Below are 23,268 nucleotides of genomic sequence, written 5' to 3' on the forward strand. Positions count from 1 at the left end.
AGGATCCCTGGCACATGTGAAAATGGATGTCTAATCGTCTCAGTCATATGCTTATATGTGTACGTTTGCGTGCATATATGTCGTTGTCATTATATACTTACTTTGACAGCTGGTGGGGGTGGGTACTAAATAGTTAAAAATCATCATCACCCTATTGTAATATGTCCCAGATGTTCTTTGGCAAAAGCACATTCATCCAGACACATTTGCCTAACTGCCACGATTAATTACCAAGGACAACTGCTTACATATGCACAGCGTTATTCGCCATTGGTTAACCCAGTTCTGTTTGATTCTTTCCATAGAGCAACCGTCCAATCAGCACCATCAGGGCCAGTCCACGCTGCCACCGGTGCCGCCCCCGCACAAGCAGCAGCCGTCGGTGACGGCGCTGAACCACAACTCTCTGAGCAGCCGCAGGAACGTGAGCCCGGCCCCTCCGGCCGCCCTCCCCGCCGAACTGCAAACCACACCCGAGTCAGTGCCGCTGCAGGACAGCTGGGTCCTGGGCAGCAATGTGCCGCTGGAGAGTAGGTCAGTTACGCAATTGCACACACCAGCACAGTTACATCCCAAAGTGTGACCTGTGTTATGGAAAGGTCCTTTATTTGACATTCCTCACACAGCTCTCTCTCAAAGCACTGCAGGGCTTATATATATATATAATGCAGCCTGTATCCAGTTAACTAGTAGACATACTAATAAGCCTCAACGTATAATTTACATTCATCATTCATAGAGGAATTTTTGACTAGCATCAGTCAAAATTAGGTTTCTGTTTATCATCAGTCTCAAAAAACGGTTTATAATATGGCAGCGTCAAAAGGTGCTTCTGCTGACTCTGCTAACATCCTAGAGTGCGAGTGACTGAGGCCTTGCCAAGCTTAGGGGAGGATACGGTTTGGTTATTTTCCTCCCATAAATCAGTGAGGCTGTAAGCTCGGAGGATACTCTGAGGGGTCTTTAAACACTAGCAGAAGGGAACGCTTTGTTTCGGGGGTTTGCACGTTAGCGCCGTAATGGCCTCTCTTTGTTTTTGATCTACTCTTTCTAGTGACACTGTATATATAATGACTAAGCCTCCCACATTAAGCGATGTTACCACCTCGCACTCCTTTCATTCATCCTGCGTGATATAAGCACCGAGACAGACAGAGTGGGGGTGAGTGCAGAGAGAGAAATGAGGGTCGTTCGAGAAACTTTTGGTAAGTGATGCTGTCATTGTGCTAAATGTCTTACTGCCATTCTTTAAAAATACTTGATAAAAGGCAGTCAAGAGAAAAAGGGACAGCCTCACTTCCCCTCCACAGCCTGAAAGCCATAGACCTTAGTCCGGATAGACAGAATATTAAATTTGATGTAAATGAGAGTGAGGCTTTGAGGGATATATGTACAGTCTGTTCAGTGGCTAATGGTACCTCAGTATCAAGCCAACAAAATTTGAAAATTGTCTTTCTGAAAATGCTCTAGGAATGTAAATGGCACGCAAATGGTTCATACTGAAATAAATGTAAATGTAACAGTAAATGTAAATATAAATGGAAAGTAAATGCAACATTATCCCTTACTTATTATAATATTTGTTTACTTGAATAATTACATGGAAAATGTGTTTTATGTTTATTTATATTTGATCATTTATATTAAATGGCATTTACTTAATTATTTTAATTAATAATGTTAATACGTTTTGCTGTGGTATTGAAATTAATATTGAGAATTGTGAAATTTCACTTTCATTGGTATAGACTACTAAAATATCGGTATTGTGACAACCCTACAGTGGACAAAAATACATTTAAAAAAAATAGACAATAAACAGACTGTACTTCACCCTCACAGCCTTGTATTCACTTGCATTAAATTAAATATGACACATACCCCGACTAAGGTCTACAGGCATGCGAGTACGGATGAGTGTCTTGCTTTTGAGTTTATATTTTATGAGCACCAGTGCAAACACAGTGTTGAGAGATCCAGGAATAACACACCTGCTTCAGCACCGCCGCCCTCGAGTTTCACTTCATGGCTCTTCACATGGACACAGTGGTCCCAAAACAGGAATATCCAACAGCTACACTTCCTTTATGGTCTTTCCCTCTCTTTCACTGTTTTCCACACAACTCACTTTTTTACTATGTGGCCATCTTGCTCTTTAACTTTGTGTCGTGTCAACCACAGTAAGATTTTTGCTCTTTAGTCCATTGTTGTTCACCCGCATTGTTTTGCTTTCTGTCTCTTTTCCAACGTACACTCTGCTATTTGTTTTTGTTCTTCTCTCTCTGTCTCAGTGGTCACACCATATCCCCGAAATGAACTTGGCGGTCCTCCACTCATATTGATAAAGCATTATGTAGATCGCTCTCTGTAGATATTAACAAGAGATCTACAATTTCTGTTTATTTCCTGAGGAAGACCGCACTGGACCACACACATTCAATAGGCTCTCTGACACTCACAGATGCTTGTTAATCCATACTATAGTGGCGCATCTTTTCAGATAAACACTCTTAAAACACACACTCGTTCAGTTACGCTCGAAAGCACACATTGTTGCATGTCTGTGTAGCAGCTTTGGTTCAAAAGGTGCCGTGTTCCAAGTTAGACATGGAGCTTACTTAACAACTGTTTACATGATACAGACTGACTTTTAGAGTTAAAATAAACAAAACATCTAGCTCCCCGACAGGCACAACAGTGAAGTTTAGATGAAAATAATGAAAAACATCAGCACTAGTAAATGGATGAAAACGTGCTGGCATAGAGTGGAAATACAAACACTTCACAACATGTGTTCCTGAACAATTCCACTGATTTGTTTGAGGCAGGAGACGCTGGCTGAAGAAATAATACAAAAATTAAAAAATTCAGTAGACTGCATTAGCCGTTGGAGAAAATTGCACAATCCAGTCCTTAAACGCGTCCTGCTAATTTACTTGCACTGGAATAAGTTATCATTTGACATTATTTAGTGGCTGTTTTACATCAATTTCATTAGAGGAACAATTCAGAATTTGTTTAACAGACAGGCTGTTAGGTATAGTAAATTGCTCCAGTGACACACTTCCAATATGCTTCAATTAAGACTGCGTTCCTGTGTTTACAAGCATGAACGATTGGTTCCCGGGGCTCAGGTGGCATTGTTTCAGCAATTACTGACTGTTCCTTTAAGCTATTATTGACATTGTCATGAACCTTGTGGTGAAATGCAGATCACGTCTAAGCATATGCTTCCACATTCTTGTAATTGCGAACAAATTGTGCTAAACAGGCAATTCAGTCTAAACGATCATGACTCTTGCTTTCGTACAGTCAATTACCTCACTCTACTGTCTTTACTTCTCATCATTATTTGATGATACTGTTAAAGTGGGGAATAGAGAAACATGAGAAGCCTCTTGAGACACCTGCCGGTCCTTAACTGATTAAAATAACTCAAGATCTCCACATTCAGAGTCTGAGAAGTTCAAATGTAAAAGCAAATCAGGCAACTGGCGAACATGCTTCTGGACCAAAGTATGTAAGTTGAGTGAAGAGACAGCAACTTCGTCTCCCATTACTCTGTTCCAACATTTCATTGTTTTAATGTTATATTTATCTTTCATCGCACTGCTGGTAGTCTGTTAGCACTGTTTAATGCTTGGTGAATTCTTGCTTCTTAGGCTGTTAACATGCATGTTCTGCTCAAGATGGAGTGGTAATGTATTTATCTTGAAATGAGAGAGAACACTAAAGCTCTTGACATTCCGAAACCTCGCTCCTTGCTCTAGGCAAAATAACGCATCTTGCAACATACTCTGTTCTGGACATAATTTTATTTTTGCACATATCAAAACGGCCCTATTTTCAAGCTACTCTCTATGTGGAGATAACCAGCAAAGTGCACATCAGCCGCACACAGGAGTCCCTCGTGTGAATCTCAAAGCACTTTTGACTCATAGGTCAGCTCCCATGTCACACCTCAGAGGTTAGAAAGCTAAAGATAGACCTCACGACTTTCACCATCACATGAGAGAAGGAAGTGCTCATTGCGCTTGATTACAAAAGCTCATTTAATGTAGATATATGCCTGTTATGAGGAGGAAAAGTAATTAAAGCCTTAAATAAATCTCCTGTAAACTTTCCTCGGGCAAAAGACAGTAAACTGAGAAAGTGCCCAATGAACATTTTACCTTGTTTGTTGTCTTTGTCTTTGGTAAGTGGTTTTAAAGAGCAGTGATTTATTGCTTCAAAACAAAACCAGGCATCAAATTGTCATTAGAGTAAAGCATCATCAATCAATATAACATCAATAAGAGTTATTGTAATTAAAAAAAAAAAAAAGTGTGAAAGCCTGATGACTCGTAGCGGATTGTGTTCAGAGTACAATCACACACCATCCTGCCAAGCCCAGCCAGTTGTCAAGAGCCTTTAGATGTTTGGTTATTTTGTCTATGATCTCCAACACCAGTTTAGGAACAGGGAACAGTCAATCCACGCAGACAAAACACACAGCAACTGTGAGATGCCACTCAGTACAGGCTTATTTAAGTGCTTAGGATCATTCAGTACTGACACTTTGTACTTTGTCACTTTTATAACTTGCAAATGTTCACTGAAGAACACACTGCAGGCAGCATTGAAAAAATAGGCTCCTTGAGAATAACAATAGCCCCTATTTGCATTTTCCTTCACATAGAGGTTATGATGGTTTTTATTAATTTGTTCTTCTCTTTCTGCCTCCATACTGTGATGTGAAGTGGAAACCTAAATGTTAACATAATTTAGGCCAGTTTCTATAAGTTATTATGAGAGAGATTGTTTATCACTGTCAATATAAGTACTGTAGATTGACTACAGATATAAGTGTGAAGCACAGGGCTGTTGGTTAGCATGAACCAAGCATAAAACTGATATAAAAGAAATGTTTATTAGTTCTGAAGGTCATTGGTCCTTTGTCAGAAGAGTAGAAATTTTGTTTCCACCAGTTCATCTAAACATTTCACTGCATCCAATAGTAATTCCTCTTTTAAGTAGACTATCTTCGATTATGCTGCCGTATATACGCATTGTCAAGTTATTTTCCAGTTCCCTCTTCCTAAATCTTCTGTGAAGGCATTTGTCAGAGGATGACAAATGTGAAAGGAGATACATGGATTAGCATAGCAATTTCCAGCCTGATGTCATGCCTGCTGTAATCAATTAACAATGGTTATCCCGTCCCTCATGCTCCGAAATCCCTGTTCGTTGTCTTCTGTGTCAAAGGAATGTCCACAGATACTACAGCTGGAGATTTTATCTCTGTTTTTTATCACGCGTCTTCTATTATCTCTCGTTTAATGGGTGATGAATGTACTTTGTTTTAACATTTTACTAAGAGTCTAATCTCGGCATTCAAAGTAATTCAAAACTATTTTCAAGCCTGCACCACAATTGTTCTTATTGCTACTTATTGCTATTATCCTTTTAACTGTGATGAAACCCAATGTTATGTGACTATAAATGCCATATGAACTGTGAGGATAGAGTGAATTGAAAGTGTCAGCAATCATCATAAAATCTAATTAACATTCATAATTTTCCTCACAAAGTGACTTAAATTGGTCTTTCCAGAGTTAAATTTCCCAGAGTTTGTCTTTGTCTCTTTTTCTATTCATTTGTCTTGAAAGGTAGGGCAAAAATGAATTTGAAACTACATATAAATCACTTTAAAGGCTGTTGTGTGGTTTGTATAAAAGCAGGCCAGTCAGTGTAATTCAAGCCCAACGAGCATATGGTCAAGTCGTGTTATTGAGTTACATATCTGCAAGTCACTTGTTGTAAAAACTTGAAGTAAAGGATTGAACTCCTGCTATGAGGTCAGAAGGGTGAGTTGGTTAGAGCATAGGTCATGGTGGTGTTATGCAGGAAAACCAAGAGGTCATGTGCAAAGTCATATTGAATTACTCTTGGAATCTATGCATCAGTTTTCAACCCACAAGAAAATTTGTGGAGAGGAATGAGAAACTCCACATTGCCCCATGGCTTTAGATCAGTGGTTCTCAAGTGGTTTTACTTTTTGGTCTTCGATTGGCACAATGCTGAAATTGTTTAGCATGCATAAATAAGCAAGACTGAAGTAAAATGTAGTGAAACATTGATAAATATATTTTAATTATTGCTTATTTATAAATGTCTCCGCAGCCAATAACTCACTGCATAAACACATTGTGGTCAGCACAAACCAAGTGAACCAGTATTTAATGTAGTCTGGATAATATTTTCCTTTACCTTGTAGTTTTTCATGGTTTTTGAGGCTGAAAGCTTGTCACACAAGCTGTCTATGTTGGTAGCTTAACTAGCTTCCAACAGAAGGCAGATGAGTTTCCATCAAAATACAGTAGAATATGTTTGCACGCACGGCCTTTGATGTCAACGAGATCATAGTGATGTCAACAAGATTCCATAGCGAGATATGGGAAAAGTTGTTTTCTCCCTCATAAAAGTTGATGAGCCTATTTTTACATCCTAACAACACACAATTACATGGTTAGTTGCGTTTTTGACCTTTAGCATTGCTTTTCCCTGCTGCCTGCAGCTCTATCAGACCAGATCTGCGACCCATTTCAGGGTCACGACCCACCAATTGAAAACCACTGCTTCAGATTATGTGCATCTCTAGAGATTCCCATCCCTCGCTCAGAGGATGCTATTCACTGTAGAGGAAGTATAGTAATTAATATATTCTCACACTTAGCTCATAGTGGATGTAGAGAGCCTACCAATAACACTTTACAGTCATTCAGCGTGCTCGAGTAATTCTGTGACTCTATTCACCGTAATAAGTATTCCTCCATATCAGAGCATGTTAGTGCTTCCATTTAGAGGAAAACGGATTGATACATCGAACATAAAACTGCAGTATACTTGTTTTATGAGTCTTTTCATGTGTGTGGGTCTGTCTTTCATTCGGGGTACATTCAGCTATGACTGACTGCCGTCTGGGAAGCTCTTTTTCTGTGGATTTGCTGCCAAACTCATAATTAGAAATACCTTGAGTGTCTCATCACCAGAAAGCACTGACGACCTTTATTCTAATTGTTTGTCTTTCTCATGTAGAAAATTAGCAAAGCAAGCAGTTCTTGAAAACGGGCATGACAACTTAATAGAGATGGATGTGTTCCCTCCCGTGTGCCACGAGGGCAGCTATGGGGACGGGTATGTGCTCCTGAGTCTTCTCATGGTGCCAGCTGCTGATGCCAAGCCCAACACTGAGCCAACCAAAGTGCTAAATCTCCAGACCCCACACCCCATCCCAGACCCCCCCAAACAGAAGGCCAGCGCTGAGCCAACCAAATGGCCAGAGTCCCATATTGAACCAACCGAATTTAGACAAAGCAGTCATGCACTGGCCCAACCTCCTATCCTACATCTCTTCCTTCCCTTGTTGGGTTAGCCAATGAATGCAAATTATCAAGAGGCACTTGATTGGCAGCCGCTTCTGACACTGGTACTAGCTTAGGAATAATTGCTCTAAATTAAGTTGCAATAAAAATCCACTAATATGCTAATCGATTCACCACTTGCATAAATCAAGTTTCACAACCTTTAATATTTTAATTTGACTAATTCTTTAATAGATATTCCTGCATTACTAGATTAAATCCTGACTGCCTTGCACAGCATCTTGGCTTTGATTGGGTTGATTGATAATGTTAAAGCAAAAGTGAGTTGGCAGCAACTGTTTACTGCACTAAAACAAGAGCACAGTTTTTCTCTCTCTCTCTCTCTCTCTCTCTCTCTCTCTCTCTCTCTGTCTCTCTTTCTCTCTATCGCTGCATTAGAATGCAGAGACATTGTCGAATTGTCTCGCTAATTGGATTTAGTGCTCAGTGTTATTTGATATCGCAGCTCGAATCATCTGTTTGTTCCATTGTTCAGTGTCTTCATGGGTCATTCTGTCAACATAAAGAATGCAATCGAACAGACAACCATGCAGTTTTAGAGAATTGCTTAGCTCTGCCAGCTTGTGAGATGTTTTGTTTAACAAAGGGAGGGGAATTCATGTGGTGGAAGAGGGTTATGTCTAGGCCTTTAATATGTGTATTGGGAAGACCAGGGTTAGATTTCTCTTTTTTAACTCCAGTAAATATTTCTCAGGTTTGTTTTACACAGGTAATTCTGTATAGACACATATCCTAAAGTTTTCGCGCCCAAAAAATCTATTAAGCATTACTACTGTTAGAAAAATACATTGACTTTATATGAGGAAAGTCAGATGAATGGAAGTTGCCATTAAAAAGCTTATTAGGTGTCTTGATCTAAATTTAAACAGTAATAATGATTTTTATTTTTTTTTATGAAAAGTGTAAAAATATTAACAATTGTTGACAATTAACAATTAAAAATAAAAAACAATTTGATATGTGTATTTAAAAACCAACGTGCAAAACAACTGCTGGAGAAAATGCACATTTATGTATTTGGACTTTTGTTTCAGAACTTTATATTTATTGAGATACTAGTTCTGGTTTCCTCTACAGCCCTACACCTGGGATAATATGATCTTTAAATGCTAAAAATAATGAAGTAAATTTTTTCCTTTTCTGCTGAGGAAACAATACCATTGGTGATTTTTAATTAGAAAAAGCTTTTTCCTCCACCTCTCAAGTCCAATCAACTAATTCCAGATTTATAGTGGAAAGTGCCACTCACACACGCTCACACACAACGTTTCCCATTTCTCCACTTTCATTTGGGCAAAGAAACACAGCAGGCTAAAAGGGAAGTCAAACACTAGGGCTTTGATTGAGATGTGTTCGGTAAAGGTTGAAAAATGAAGAGGGCTAGATTTTCTCTGTGGTGTTCAAGCAAACAGAAAGGGCTGGCTTAATAAATGTGCTGGTAATATCTGCCCAGCATAATTACCACATGACAAGGGCTTCTGTTAGCCAATCATACTTTAAGTGCCAATCAGCAGGAGAGGGTGACACTAGCTTAGCGGGAGACGTACAGGAGCAGGGCAGTTTGGTAGGGCTGTACGCCTCACTTCCTGTACTGCGCCCTGCTCTGTGAACAATCTGTGCTGCTGTAACTATTCATTTAAACTAATTTAGAGTTAATATACTGAGCTTTCCGTGAATAGTTCTAGATGCGATTGTTAAATGCTTTAAAAATAATAAAACTGGTTCTGATTTTATGAACCGTATCAGATCGTACAAGTTCTTGGCATTAATCGTTATTGCCTAAAGCTGTTCAATGCAAAATACTTAAAAAATGTGTATCTTTTAAAATGAGATTAAATGTTCATCGCTTTTCTCTTTCTGTCTCTCTCTTTTTCTTTCTCTCAGGCACTTTCTCTTTAAGACAGGCACCGGCACCACTCCTCTGTTCAGCACGGCCACGCCAGGCTACACCATGGCCACGGGGGCGGTCTACTCGCCCCCCACACGGCCTCTGCCCCGCAACACACTCTCCCGCAGCGCATTCAAGTTCAAGAAGTCCTCTAAGTATTGCTCATGGAGGTGCACGGCCCTCAGTGCCATGGCTGTCTCAGTTCTGCTCTCTGTGCTGCTCTGTTACTGCATTGGTAGGTGAAACCCTGATGCTTTATAATAGAGAGTGGGGGGAGTTGAGCCAGTTTTTACTTACAGTGTGTTTAAAGTGAACACATGACAGTAATGGGTCCACCTTAAATATGTACATAAATTTCAGGATGTGGTGCATCCTTGGGAATAATCACTTTGGATCTAAAGAAACTGCTTTAAAATATGTCTTTCCAACAAAAAGTGGTCTCTTGACTCTACTTGCCCACAGTGAGGGGTAAATTGAGCCACATGGGGTTAAACTATGCCACTGATTATGCTGAAGTAAAACGGAAAATTTTCACCTTGTGCTATATCAAAATAAGATAATTTCAATATAAATTACTTCTTAAAATCTGTGTGTGAGCCTTGTGATGGACTGGCCATTCATACAGGGTGTTTCCCAGCCTGTGACTCAAGATACTGGGTTGACTTTGAAGATATTTTTTAAAATTGTTTAAACATTTCAGAACAAAAAGTTCAAATTGAAGAATAAAAAAATAAACAGACTGCAACTGACCTTACAGAACTGGGCTCATAGTGCTCAACATCCCACTTATAAATGTTGCAGGGAAATGCAATTTCATAAAAACTTCAAAGGCCAATTTTCATAAACAAGGCCTATTTAAAATTTTCAGAACAAAATCAAGTCCAAAACAAAGAACAAAGAACAAAATCAAAAATGTTTGGTCTAAAACCAATTAAATATCATGTAGAATTATAGTAAAATAATACTTTATAATCATAAGAAGGGGTGTGCCACTGGCTCAACTTACCCTAGGATTTTCGGTTAAAATTACCATACTCCTACCATTTTAACAAACTTGTATCATCCAGCAGTTTAGAGCTAATATCATGCTAACACTACAACCTTATATTATAACTTCCTAAAGCACAAGCACGTGTGATATTGTTTCAGATTTGTCAGTAATTATTCAGACACAAGAAGCATGAGTCCTTGGACATACAAAAAAAAAACTTTTTTTGTTTTTTTTACTGATTGTTACTAAATTTATTAGCATTCTCTCCATCACAGGGTGACTAAAATGGTTAACTGTTCAAATATGTGTGGTCATATCACCAATTTTATTTAAGGTAGGTGGTTATATAAATACCCTATAAATGGTTGATTAGTAAAGTTGACTAGTTTTATATATTTATTATATATTTTTTATAAAATATTTTTTTCAGGAGTTTTTTTTATTAGTATTCTGACAGTTTAATTTAGCTAGATAAAATTTTTCTGAAAATTAGATTTAAATTCATCCCTATTTAAATACCGCCACTTGTGATGAAAATAGTCTTGGAACCTCTGCTTTCTGTTTTAATTACTTTAACATTATGCATCCTAAAAGCCAAGGCAACCCTGAAACCTGGAATTATTTTACTATAATTTAATCATTTTGTTCATAATATATTATGTTTATAATATATAATATATTTTTTTTTATTATTAATATTTAAATATTTTAAATAAATAACAATTTATCTAAATGTATTTCTCAATTCAATTATATTTATTTTTATTTTATTACATTTGCATATAATATTATTGCATTATTAAGTAATGATTTATTGCTTCCTTAAAGGGATAGATCACCTTCATTTGGTCCCCACTGACTTGCATAGTGGTTTTTTTTCCATACTATGGAAGTCAATGGGGACCAGCACTTGAAGATGAACTATCCCTTTAAGACCTACAAGTCATTCAGGCAACCAAAAGTACATGTATTTTTGCACATCCCTACTTTGCAGCTCCTGAATAAAGTGAGAGCATCATGTCCCTCCAAACCACTTATTTATTCAGAAATTTTACTACCACTTGATTTTTTTGTAAGTTTATGTAGCTATAATTTCATCCAGGTTACCCCTAGCAAGCCTGCAAAATGCTGTAATGGCTGTGGAGTACTATTTAAAAATCAACTGCTTTGTCAATTACATTGCCATGGAAACTACTGCAAATGTTTGTGTATTACTCAGTCACCTGCACAATTGTCCATGTAGCGTTTGTCACCATAGTAGCAGAATGCAGTCACATCGACAGACAGACATTTTGCTTATTTTCCTGTTGCGTCGTCAAGGATTTAAGTTCACTTTCATTCAGTATTTATCACATACTGTGTGCCAACTGTAGACAGCCTTGTTTAAGCTTCCTCTCTGAATGGAGCCAGTTGTTTCCTCATTCCATACAAATGTCACGCTGATGAGAGGATTTGTGAATGGCCTGTAGAGATGCTGTTTTGCACTGCGAGGTGGGCTGGTTTGTCTCAAAGGCACGATGATTCTGTTGAACCACATGGGAGAGACAGTGATACAGCAGGCATTGGACATCTGTTTATTTTTCTTCAGTTCACACTGCACTCTTCTGCTATAATGTGAGTGTTTTTACTCCTGGCCATTTTTGTAATGGCTCTGTTACTGAAGAGAGAAGGGGAGCACATAAAGAAAGAAAGGGAGGAGAGAGGGGGGTATAACATGCAGGCTTTCTCACAGATATATTCCAAAATAGAACTGGACTTTTTTTCTTCTTCTATAAGCTTAAGGAAGAAGATGTGCTTAATCTTCAGAAATATTATTCATCCACTTCAGACTGTTATATGTGGTTGAATCTGACAAACACCTTCAAAACACGTCATATTTCACTCCAAAATCAAAAGGGGGGGAAAAAAATACTTTTCATAGAGAAATGTAAGCTTGTTATTAGAATTACATTTATTTATTTATTTATTTATTTATTTATTTATTTATCTATTTGCATCCTGAAACCACTCTGTAACACAAAAAACACCCCATTCTCATTGTCATATTTTTAATGTAAAAATAATTATTAGTGCTGTCAAAATTAGCTCGTTAACGCAGGCGATTAATTTTTTCCGTTTAACGCGTTAAAAATATTTAACGCAATTAACGCAGGGGCGGGGCCAGGGTTCGCCACTCCACTCACAACTGCGGTTTCTGTCACTTTTCTCTTGAAAAGAAGTGTATTTATTCAGTCGCAGAACGTCTTTACGATCACATCAAACCGGAGACGTTTCAGACGCGCGCTCCAACTTCACTTCAGCGCCAGGCGCGAGTCAAATGAGCACGGAAACGGTACTGTTCTCGCAGCGCGTGCGCTTCGATTGCATGCACAAAGACACCGGCGCGCGCTGTAGTCTTTATCATTTCATATCAAAGAGTGAAATAATCTACGTGCATGCAAAGTTGTGGTCAGCTAAGTCATGAAATTACCAAAAAGGCGATTAAAGCTGCCTTAAAACTGTGCATGCATGTAATATATTTTATATGAGTCATATTTAAGAACATGTCTCTGAAATGGTTTTTTAAAACTGTCCTGGAGCAGCCCAGCACTGTCTCACTCATCTAACACACTCGATTCAACTCGTCAGTTCATTATTGAGACTTTAAGACCTGAAGTGAGTCAGAAACGGTAAAGAGAATTGTGAGAAAATACGATGCGTGTCAGATCCGCGTCACGTTCAGCAGCGGCAGCTCTTAAAGAAATAGCAGCCAAAACAACCTAATAACCAGCTGCTGTGATGTCTATTAATCAAAGGACAAAGAAGAAAAAAGAGGAAATCAATAACTTTTGATATAGCTTTAAGGATTCATCTATATTTCATTTAGAATTTAATGATTGATAACTTCAATTTCCATTTCTGTATATTTCTGCTGAAGGACACAGGTAAATATGACATTTATTATAATGGGTTTATGTGAAGATTGTTTTAAGTTCACTTAAATTATAAGTTATTTTTTAAAAGTCTAGTAAATGTTAAAATTTATAGCTCTCAATTATACTGTAATGTTGAATGGCTATAGTCAATGGTTAAATATTAGGGGGGGAAACGATTTTATAGAGACATCAGTAGTACTGGTATCAGTGATACTGGCCTTCAGTCATAAAAAAATGCCATTAAACAAATATTAAAAATATACTGTATTTATGTTGTTTGTACATTAATTTGAAGATTTAATGTGAAACTATTGCAATATAAAAGTATATTTAAAAACTTTAATGTTAAGTGGGATAATTTTTAATTTAATCATTTATAAGTGATAGATAATTGTCCATGAAGGCTGGAAGTGAAAAACTCCTTATGTTCAGGTTTGCATAATTATTAAGCATGTTTACTTTTACAAATAAAATGAGCCAAAAAAAAAAAAAAAGAGATTTAACTCAGACTAAAAAGTCAAAAATTATTAAATGTCCATGAAAAATATTTAAAACAAATGCGATACAGAAATTGCAAAGTTAAGGCATGACCATTAGACAGCAAAATGCTCATTGTGTCAGCACGGTTAGACAAAAACATGTGGAGAAGAAAATATGCATTAACTGCAAAAGAATTAAGAATTAAGGTGAAGAATTAGGTGTGAAACCATCAGGAACCATTTAGTCTCCAACACCACCATTTTCCAGAACTGCAACCTACCTGGAGTCTCCAAAACTACAAGGTGTCAGGTTCTCAGAGACTTAGGTTAAGTATAGAATCCTAAAAAAAATGGTTAAATATTAGGGAAAAAAAGAACAATTTCCTAGAGACTTCAGTAGTATTGGTATCAGTGACACTCACCTTCAGTCATAAAAAAAGATGTCATTAAACAAATATTAAAAGATTACTGTATTTATGTTTTCTCTACATTAATTTGAAGATTGAATGTGAAATTATTGCAATATAAAAATATATTTAAAAACTAATGTTAGGTGGGTTTAATTGTGATCTCAGAAAAAATGTGTGATTAATTAGTTCATTTTTTTAAATAGATTGACAGCACTAATAATTATTTAAATTCTGCATTATAAGTACTGTTGTAAAACATACAATTTAAATTTATAAATGCGGTGCTGAAAGAACTGCAGCCTAACTGGAGTCTCCAGAAGTGCAAGGTGTCAGGTTCTCAGACACAAAGAATCCTAAAAAATGACCCTCACTTAATAAGAATAACATTCTGAAGTGTTGTAAAATATATGAAGACTAATTTTTATAGGCTTTATAGATAGATAAGTTGAGAGTGACTCTTGAAGGACAAGCACCACATCCTCTTGTATCACTGTTTGAAGAATTGATCTTCCAGAATCTTGCAGTAAGTTTTGGGAGATCATTTTTACTCCATCTATGCAAGACAGATATTTCAGGATAGGAGATCCACTAAAAAAGATCTCCCAAAACTTACTGCCAGATTCTGGAAGATCAATTCTTCAAACAGTGGTTATATATTAACAAAACACATGGTTATATAAAAACAAAATATTAACAACAATTATATATTACTTATAAATTATTAAGTACAAAATTAATAGTAGTCATTAAGATTGATGTGGTTTGGAATTGGTAAAATGTGCTTTTACCAAAAAAAAAATATGATCAGAATATCAACTTGCATAATAATTATGCACGCACTGTGTATATATATATATACAATTACGTCAAATAAATGCATTATATGATATTGGTAACACTTTACAATAACTTTACAAAAACTACACTTTACAACACATTAACTAACAATGAACATTACATTTGTTACAGAATTTATTCATCTTTGTTAATGTTAATAAAAATACAAGTTCATTGTTAGTTCATGTTAGCTCTGGTCCATTAAATAATATGAACAGATGTAACGTAATTGTTAGTTAACAAATGGAACCTTATACCATGATAACATTGTAGGCCAAAGTACATTGGTTTCACAAAAAAAAAAAAATTAATAAAATAACAGAACACCTAACTAATGATATTTGTAGAACGTGCCATATGATCCAATCAACTGCACTTAAAGGACAAAATAAGCAGAAATTGTCACATTTACACGAGATCATCAGACACAGAGAATACACACAGACAGGCACAATTCTACATAATTCTTTGTATTGATGACGTCAAGACTGCTCTCCAAAGTCAATAAGAGGAAATGAAGTGCCCTCCTTTTTTTTTCTCAGTGCAATATTGCTCCAAACCTATTCAGTGCTGTAGAGATCCAGTGGCCCTCTTTTATCATAGTCATAAAGGGATGAGAGGACAGCATCAGTGAATCCCTTTAACATCCAAATAGGAATGCATTTGTTCAGTCAGCGGCCTTTCAGTATTGTCCGCTTTTGTGTCATGTTGAGAGAAGTCATTTGTAGTTCTGGGATTGACGAGATATACAGTATTAAATCCTGTGCAGCGCTAGAGCTGTGTTCAACAGGTTTAAAGAAAGCAGTTGGATTCTCTGTGTGATCAGCAAGCAGAGTGGCTGAATAACAAAAGCTAATTTTGCTCTTTAGAGAGGAAGCCAAATCCATTTCAGAGTTAATTATTCCACTGTATTCGAGACAGTTCAGCAGCTTCCAGAGAGCTATTTACTGACACTCCACAGCCAGGTCTGCTGCTTTTGTCAATACAGCTGCTAATAGAGCAGAGATCACAACCATCTGGAGAGACTGAAAGAGAGCAAGATTACAGTTTTCACCCAGGGTCTCAAAATAATGGGTCCATAATGACCATCTCTTTCATTCTGTATCTGCGTCTTCTTAGATGTGCGCTGGCCTTATGAGATAATATCAGCATATTTGGCCTGTTCATGCAAAGTAAAAAGTTTGCGGGAAGAAATGCATCATGTGACTTCTTGAAATGTTGTTTTTTAAAGTCCTAGCATGACATAGTTGTTAGTTATTATCAGCGTCATTATGAAGATAGCTTTTGTACCGTGTCTTGCTTACAAGCGGCGGGGTGTCTCTGGCCAGACCCTCAGCAGCTCTGATCATTACTGCATTTTGAGATTCCTGAAGATGCACACAGCAGGACATTCAAGAGCATCACAGAAATTATGGAAATATATGGAGAGCTAATCATGACAGTGCCCTGTAGGGGCCAAACATTAACAAGCCCAAAAACAGATTTCTTCTCACTTTCTTTTATCTGTGGCTGTTCCTTGTCCCGTCCCAGCTTTCCTTATCAGACCTCATTATCCCTCCGAATTTGCGTTCCAAAACCTGTTATTTCAAACGACTGATGTTATGGGAATACACAATGGAACATTGTTACAGCACTCTTTCTTCCTGTTCAAGATGTTTCTACAAATGGGCTTGCCAATAGATTTACCAAATGAGTTTTCATTTACTAAATGACTTCTGTTCCCCCCAAATTACTGCACAGAATTAATAAAGTTTAGGTTAATAATAAGTTAGACCTACTTAAAGTGTTTGACAATCCTTAAGCAGCACTACTTAAATCGAAGGAATTAACTGCTATCTTAAAAACAAGCCTATGCGTTTAAACATAGGCCAGAGTTTTCGCAGGAGAATACCAAAATTATACTTTCTTACAAGGCAATGTAATTGAATATTGTCCACCTGCAGAGCCATAGAAACACACATCAGAGCAGTTTCCTAACAGCAGTGCCAGTGACAAAATGAGCTGTATTACTGGCCTTACGCCACTTTGAGTTTAAGACCTTTTTTTCTGTTACTGTCTAAAACATATTTAACTGAGATATAATATACTTTGTTGTTCTTTGTTGTTGATCATCCCTTTTCTTTCTGTTTTTAGCGTAAATGGATTATTCCCAGTTAACTCAAATATATTACAAGAACATTTTGCACATTCTCATTAAGTTATGAAAACTTTATTTCTGATTGTTCTCTGAACTTTTTAAAACATCCATTTAAAAAAAATGTTTTTAAAATGTTCTTTCTTTGTTAGGGAACATTCAATTTTCTCATTTTGCAAACGTTATGGGAACGTTACTTTAGAATGTTCTCTAAGCATTCTGAAACAAGTAGTAACATTTGAAAAATGTTAAACGAACATCCAACAAAAACATTGTTCCAGAATAACGTATTATTAATGTTTTCGTGCTAATATTTTGAGAACATTATTAAAGACAAGATTTGAACTTTGAACGAATGTTCTATTAGCATTATTTTGCTCATAAATTTGAGAACAGTTCTGAGAACATTCCCTGTTAGCTGGATTCCAAAAAATATACATTTATGTTTCTGATCTGTTTCGAACTATTAGAATAGTTTTACTGCGTAACATATGCACTTAATGTTGATGATTATAATGAGGATTATTATATACATTTATAATCATAATATGTAATTATGTGTCTTCTTAAAACTGTATTAGTAAAATATTATGCTGCAACACTAAATTGATTTAGTTATTGTAATTTCTCCTATCTGGTAAAACAGACTATTCAAAAGGTGCAGTGGAAAAGTATCCTAATGAATGGCCTCTCTGATTAGTTGTAAGTGTAAAAAAAGAGAAAAAACTGTAATATTTGATTCATAAAACATGACAACCAAGCTAATCTTAAATGACAAGCAACACATCTATGCAGTTATGAAGTAAACACTGCTAACGTTCACTGTAAACTGTAAAAACTGATGATGTGATGGTTCTTCTGCAGGTAGATGTGTTTTTAATTATGCACTAGAATGCTTTATAGCTTGAGTAAAACGAGTTCAATGTATGCAGCGTCTTGGTCTCACAGTGTCTCACACTGTCAACATTGCAGATGGAGAACATATCCTTCTCTTTGGTTTCACACAGCAAACAATGCCTCGCTCGCTAAGCGTCAGCAGCTCTTCCAGCTACTAAGAAAACCCAGAGCCTCTTCTCTGTCTGTCCCATCTGGTGTGTCAGACCCCAGCCATCTCCACTAAGCCCACACCCACACAACAAGACAGACAGCGGACGGAAAAATCAGGTTTCTCTCCCGCTGTCCTTGTTCAACAGGGGTAACATAGCCACGTAGAGATTTTTCATGAACGCTCGATCAATACCACATCCTCTGAGGATGGCTTTAATACTGGATGGAAGTTCACCCAGATGTCTCAATCACGTCAAGAGGCTCCTCTAACCACCACTAAAATCTCACTAGAACGACAGGTTAACTGAATGGGCCTGAGACCAGATTTTTTTTACTCACTTAACTGCTCCCTGAGCTTTTTGAAAAGAGAGTTCTGAGACGAGACTGATGCAGCACAAGCCCTGATGGAAGGCAGCATAGGCCTTTCCAGCTGTTTTCTTTTCATACTTGTTCACAAGTCCCTTTTTTATCACTGTTCTTCAGAATAATTGTCCACATCCTGCATATACTTTGTTTTTTCAGCATCTTCTGCATGTTAGTATATATAAATTATATAATAATTTTTTTCTACTACAGACCTCATCTCCAATTCAACTCTTTATTTACCAAAACAGAAAAAAATTAATGAGCAAGCATGACTTCACAACCAAGAAGTCTATCCATCTTCCCTCAACTATTCCCTTTTTTAAAACAATGTGATGCCCATGGTAAACAAGTTGCATCTTCTGAACAGAGTGCTGATGGCCTCTAAACGTTGCTCTGAGCATTGACGCCAAAAGCTGGAAAAACTCAGTGGACCAAACACCAGCCAGAGGAAGCATGGCATGCCATGAGTTCCTCAGTCCTGTTTTAAAAGATAGAGAAGCTGTTCATAAATACTTCACAGCTTTTCTCACCTCTAAAAAGCATTGTACATTTAGGCAGAGCCAGGCGAAGTTTTTCATTCGGTCTGTGTCTCCATGAATGAGTAGTGATGCTCTGGAGAAAATACTAACTCAGTCTTTCCACAGTGCACTCTTATTTTCACAGTTTAGAGAGCTGCTTTGTCCTCCCACTTATGTTTTTTGCTAAATGATTTTAGAATAATTAATAGTCATTTTTAAAATCTGTTTCATACCTTGTTCACCCTGCATTCAAAAAAGTTTTGATTGGCATTGATGAAATTTCTGAATACACATAATTATTTTTTCTTCATACATAGGCATAGAAAAATGCAGCTTTGGTGCCTTGCAAAAAGTGGTTGATTATTGTAAATAAGGACGGTGAGAGTTGAGGTAATTTGTGTGGGTGATTTGGAAATGCTCAGGGGACAGGCTGTCAGCAGCTCTCCTCTCAACACAACACCCTGAGGGATGGAAGGACATTTGGTTTTGCCCTTGATTTATTGCTGCAGAAAGTCTTTTTTATTCATTGGCGTATCTCTCGTGCAGTTAAATGCAACGGTTCACGACTGTTTTTTTTTCTCGGTTCTGTTGGTGTTGCTTGCTGTTGTTTTTCTCCCACTAATTCTGAAAATAGTTTCTCGTTGAGTCACAGAAAGCCAGTTTCCCCGTCCTCTTGCTAATGATCATAAGTGACAAAGAGTGAGAAATATGGAGCTGTATTTTAAGATGAAGCGTCGCTGGGTCCTCGATAGCATTGCGAGTCCCACTGGTTACATAACCGCCAATCCTGCCTCGTATAAGTTGCCTTGCATTTAGTTCAACTGTAATTCTTACCACTCTGCATATGAACCCCGCCCTGGTGAAAACTCTCTCTTCCTCCTTGCTCTCTTATTCATTCCTTACACACCTGAGGCAGTAGCGGCCCACTTCCAAACTGATCAGGCGTTGTGCTTCCCTCCCTTGCCCTCTTTCTCTCTCTTTTTACTCTCTCTCCACTCACCCCATGTAGAATTGGTCTTTCTCTGAAGCCTGCTTTATTATTCATCGCTTTCTGTTCCCAGGGCTCATCAACAAAGCGATCCACCTCCCATGATCTCGCCCACCTTTAGCTGTTTTAGCACTCGCGAGACAACCGAGGGAAAGGAAATGAGGAAAAGCCTAACAGCCAATTTACATTCTTTGTCAGCTGAGAGAACTAGACGCTTTTTTATTTTGCACTTGGCGCATTTGTATTCTAATACCCTGGATGTGTTCCATACACATGCATGATCGTTCCCGAATGCCCTGCGGCTCTAAGATCCAAGCGTGCCCATCCTCTATTATCTCTTTAAGATTGTTTATTCATCCACATTAGTTTCGCTTTCAGATATTGCAACAAGTGAATGCAACTGACCATCAAGGAACTGTTTCATGAACAATAAGAATCCGATACAGAAGTGAAAAACTTTGCACTTCCATATTCATTCCTCGTTTACAATGCTGAAAGTTAATGGAGCAGCCTGCTCAAAAGTGTGTCGGCGAGCGACTCGATCAGATCAGCAGGGGGTGGCCGTCTTTCTGCCAGAGAAGTCAATACCGCCCACTCTCCCATAACCCCCTCCTTCGGCTAAGGTCAGAGTGCTGGACATCGGCTATTCCGTGAACGGGCCGGCCTAGCAGGTATCTAATTTAATGTGAGAGAAAGAGTGAGACCGGATAGAAAGATATGGCAAGACTTTGGAGGGTGAGCTTAAGGAATTTTATAAGCCAATTACTGCTCAAATACTTTAATGAAACTGTCGTGCATCAACTCTTCTATGTCTTTATCCTTCTCATTAATGCTCCATGTCGTTGGAGCGCTTTTGTTGTATAATGTTACAACGCTTTATCTACGCATTTCAGGAATACCGGCAAAGCCTACAGTTCCAGATAACAAGCACACATAAGAAACTTTACGCACACAAGTAAACACACAAATACCCCAGCACAGAGAGAAGGAGAATGATTTATGTGGGGAGGTTGTGTGTGTGCTCTTGGGGCAGGAAGAGACCCAGTGGGGGTTGTTGGCAGGTCTAAATTACCTTTATTAGAGCCAACGTCTGCAGCTAACACTGCTGTTACTCAGAGAGAGGATCAGCCTGTCCCCTCAGAGCAGCCCACCTCAGCACAGCTACCACACACACATACATATACAGTACGTCCTATGAGATTCTTATACTAATGCAAAACCAACTAATGATATCACAAATCACAGGGACAATTACCACTAGATTAAGGCTTTAAACAGCACTGTAGTTAAAGTAATTGTTCAACTAAACATGAAAGTATATTTTTCACCCTTATGTTGATTTAAACTTGTATAAATTGCTGTCTTATGCTGAACACAAAACATTTTGAGGGATTTTTCTTGCTATGCAATGAACGCATAGAGAGACGACAATTCAGCTCTAAATAGGACAAAATGTGTATCATAAAAGTATTATATGATAATCTCCTGAAGCTAATACTATAGTTTTGTGTAAGAAACGAATGAAATTAAGTCACTTATAATATTGTCCTCTGCTATACTGGCGTACTCAAATCTGTGAATGAGATATACAGTATGAGATCATTTTTTCTCAAAAAAATATTTTCTTTTCTTTTGAAACTTAACAGGTCTTGGTCACTTGGTTTCTTGTGTTCTTGTGTTTTGAACTACATAAATGATGACAGAATCTTCATTTTGGGTAAACTGTCCCTTTAAGGTTCTGGGATGACAATATAAATGTTATGGGATCGATCCAGGTAGGGTTAAGATTGAAATGGAGAAGGTCTCCACAAATCGCTGCAGTGTTTTTCTCAGTGACTGCAAAATGAATAACCTACCATCACCAGGGAAACAAAACATACTCAAATGGGTGCTGATTCACCCAGGTCGTCTTGCTACCCACGGGGGCCTTTTTGCAGAATCTGTGAAAGACCGTTTGGCAAACCCACCCTGAAATGTAGCCAGTTGTGTTTCTAGCCACACCTGAACTGAACCTCATGTCACAAATATACAGGCCAAGTGTGATTTTCGAATGCTTAAATTCCACACAAGCACACTTTGGAAAGAACATTCAGACATTTCAGGAACAAGTGAAATGAGACAGCCAAAGCAGCTGTCTAAACATATTATTCCACAGCACAGCCGCACAGTCTTTCCTGTCACTAATACCAAATTCATCAGCTGAGGCTACTATAGCATTTTAGAGCTATTTTAACTTAAAAACTTGAGCTTTGATGAATAAATTGGTATTCCCACTTGACACATAACAATGACTGTTTAAAGAGTAAAATAATGCATAAACAAATCAATACAGGACATGTAGCTGTTTTTATTCTTTTTTTCTTTCAAAAGGTCATTATAGGGGCTTGATTACACAACAACTCTCTGTTTAGTTTTTGACAGTGTTTATTAGAATATTAGAATAGAATCTTTAAGGTCACCATGAATCAATAATTGCAACCACTGTTGGGGAAAGTTACTTTTAAAAGTAATGCATTACAATATTGCGTTACTCCATGAAAAGTAACTAATTACGGTACTTAGTTACTTTAATAGTTACATAAAAAAATAATCTGATTACGTAGCTCGCATTACTTGCAATACATTACCCCTAACACTGATTGCGAGTTTTCTTCACTATTTTGACATCTTTCCAAGTAAAACAGCTTTTGGAACAAGAAAAAACATTTTGTCCATCAGGAACTGATTGGATTGTTAGTTCACTGTCATTTGCTAATTTGTGTGATCGTTTCATGTGACTGACAGGTTGCTGGAGGAGAGGGATTGAAACTCGTCTGGTCGTAAGACAGTTTTATTGCCCTGTGCCTGTGTACACATCAAGGAAGAGATGTTGTTGTGAGGGCAGTGGACATTAACAGTTTTGATTAAAGAGTATGAGGGCACATGAGTTTAAAACGTAATGATGTGATAAATCAACAACAAACACTGCAACATTCCATAAAAAAACAATTGTGACTGTTTTTTCTAATACTAGTGGTGTTTACAAAGTGGTGTTTACTGGTTTACAAAGGCAAGTATCACCATTACTTTTGCTGATACTTTAAGTGATAATCTTTAGAATGTAACTTGTCCCAATCATTTTGCGCTGCATTAATAAATCATAAAATCATATGGCTCATTAAGGAAAGATGTGCTGTTACTTTTCTAAGTGATCACACCTATGAATATCCAGCAATAAAGATCCCCTAGACACTGAAGGAAGGTCTCAAGTTATATCCAGGAACCAGAAAAT

The 23,268-nt window shown here is 37.5% G+C and overlaps 1 protein-coding gene across 8 annotated transcripts in view; it reads left to right on the top strand.

Annotated features, from left to right (window-relative positions):
- Window positions 1–23,268, top strand: part of tenm3 (teneurin transmembrane protein 3) — a 297,565-nt gene that overhangs the window by 183,829 nt on the left and 90,468 nt on the right. For all 8 annotated transcript variants that reach the window (XM_016463794.1, XM_016463787.1, XM_016463801.1 and 5 more), the window contains 2 exons: window positions 306–534; window positions 9,309–9,547. In XM_016463794.1, the coding sequence (XP_016319280.1) occupies window positions 306–534; window positions 9,309–9,547 (468 nt within the window). The remainder of the gene's footprint in view (window positions 1–305; window positions 535–9,308; window positions 9,548–23,268) is intronic.

Source organism: Sinocyclocheilus anshuiensis, unplaced genomic scaffold, assembly GCF_001515605.1.
Source record: "Sinocyclocheilus anshuiensis isolate Anshui unplaced genomic scaffold, SAMN03320099.WGS_v1.1 scaffold145, whole genome shotgun sequence".
In the NCBI taxonomy this organism is placed as follows: domain Eukaryota; kingdom Metazoa; phylum Chordata; class Actinopteri; order Cypriniformes; family Cyprinidae; genus Sinocyclocheilus; species Sinocyclocheilus anshuiensis.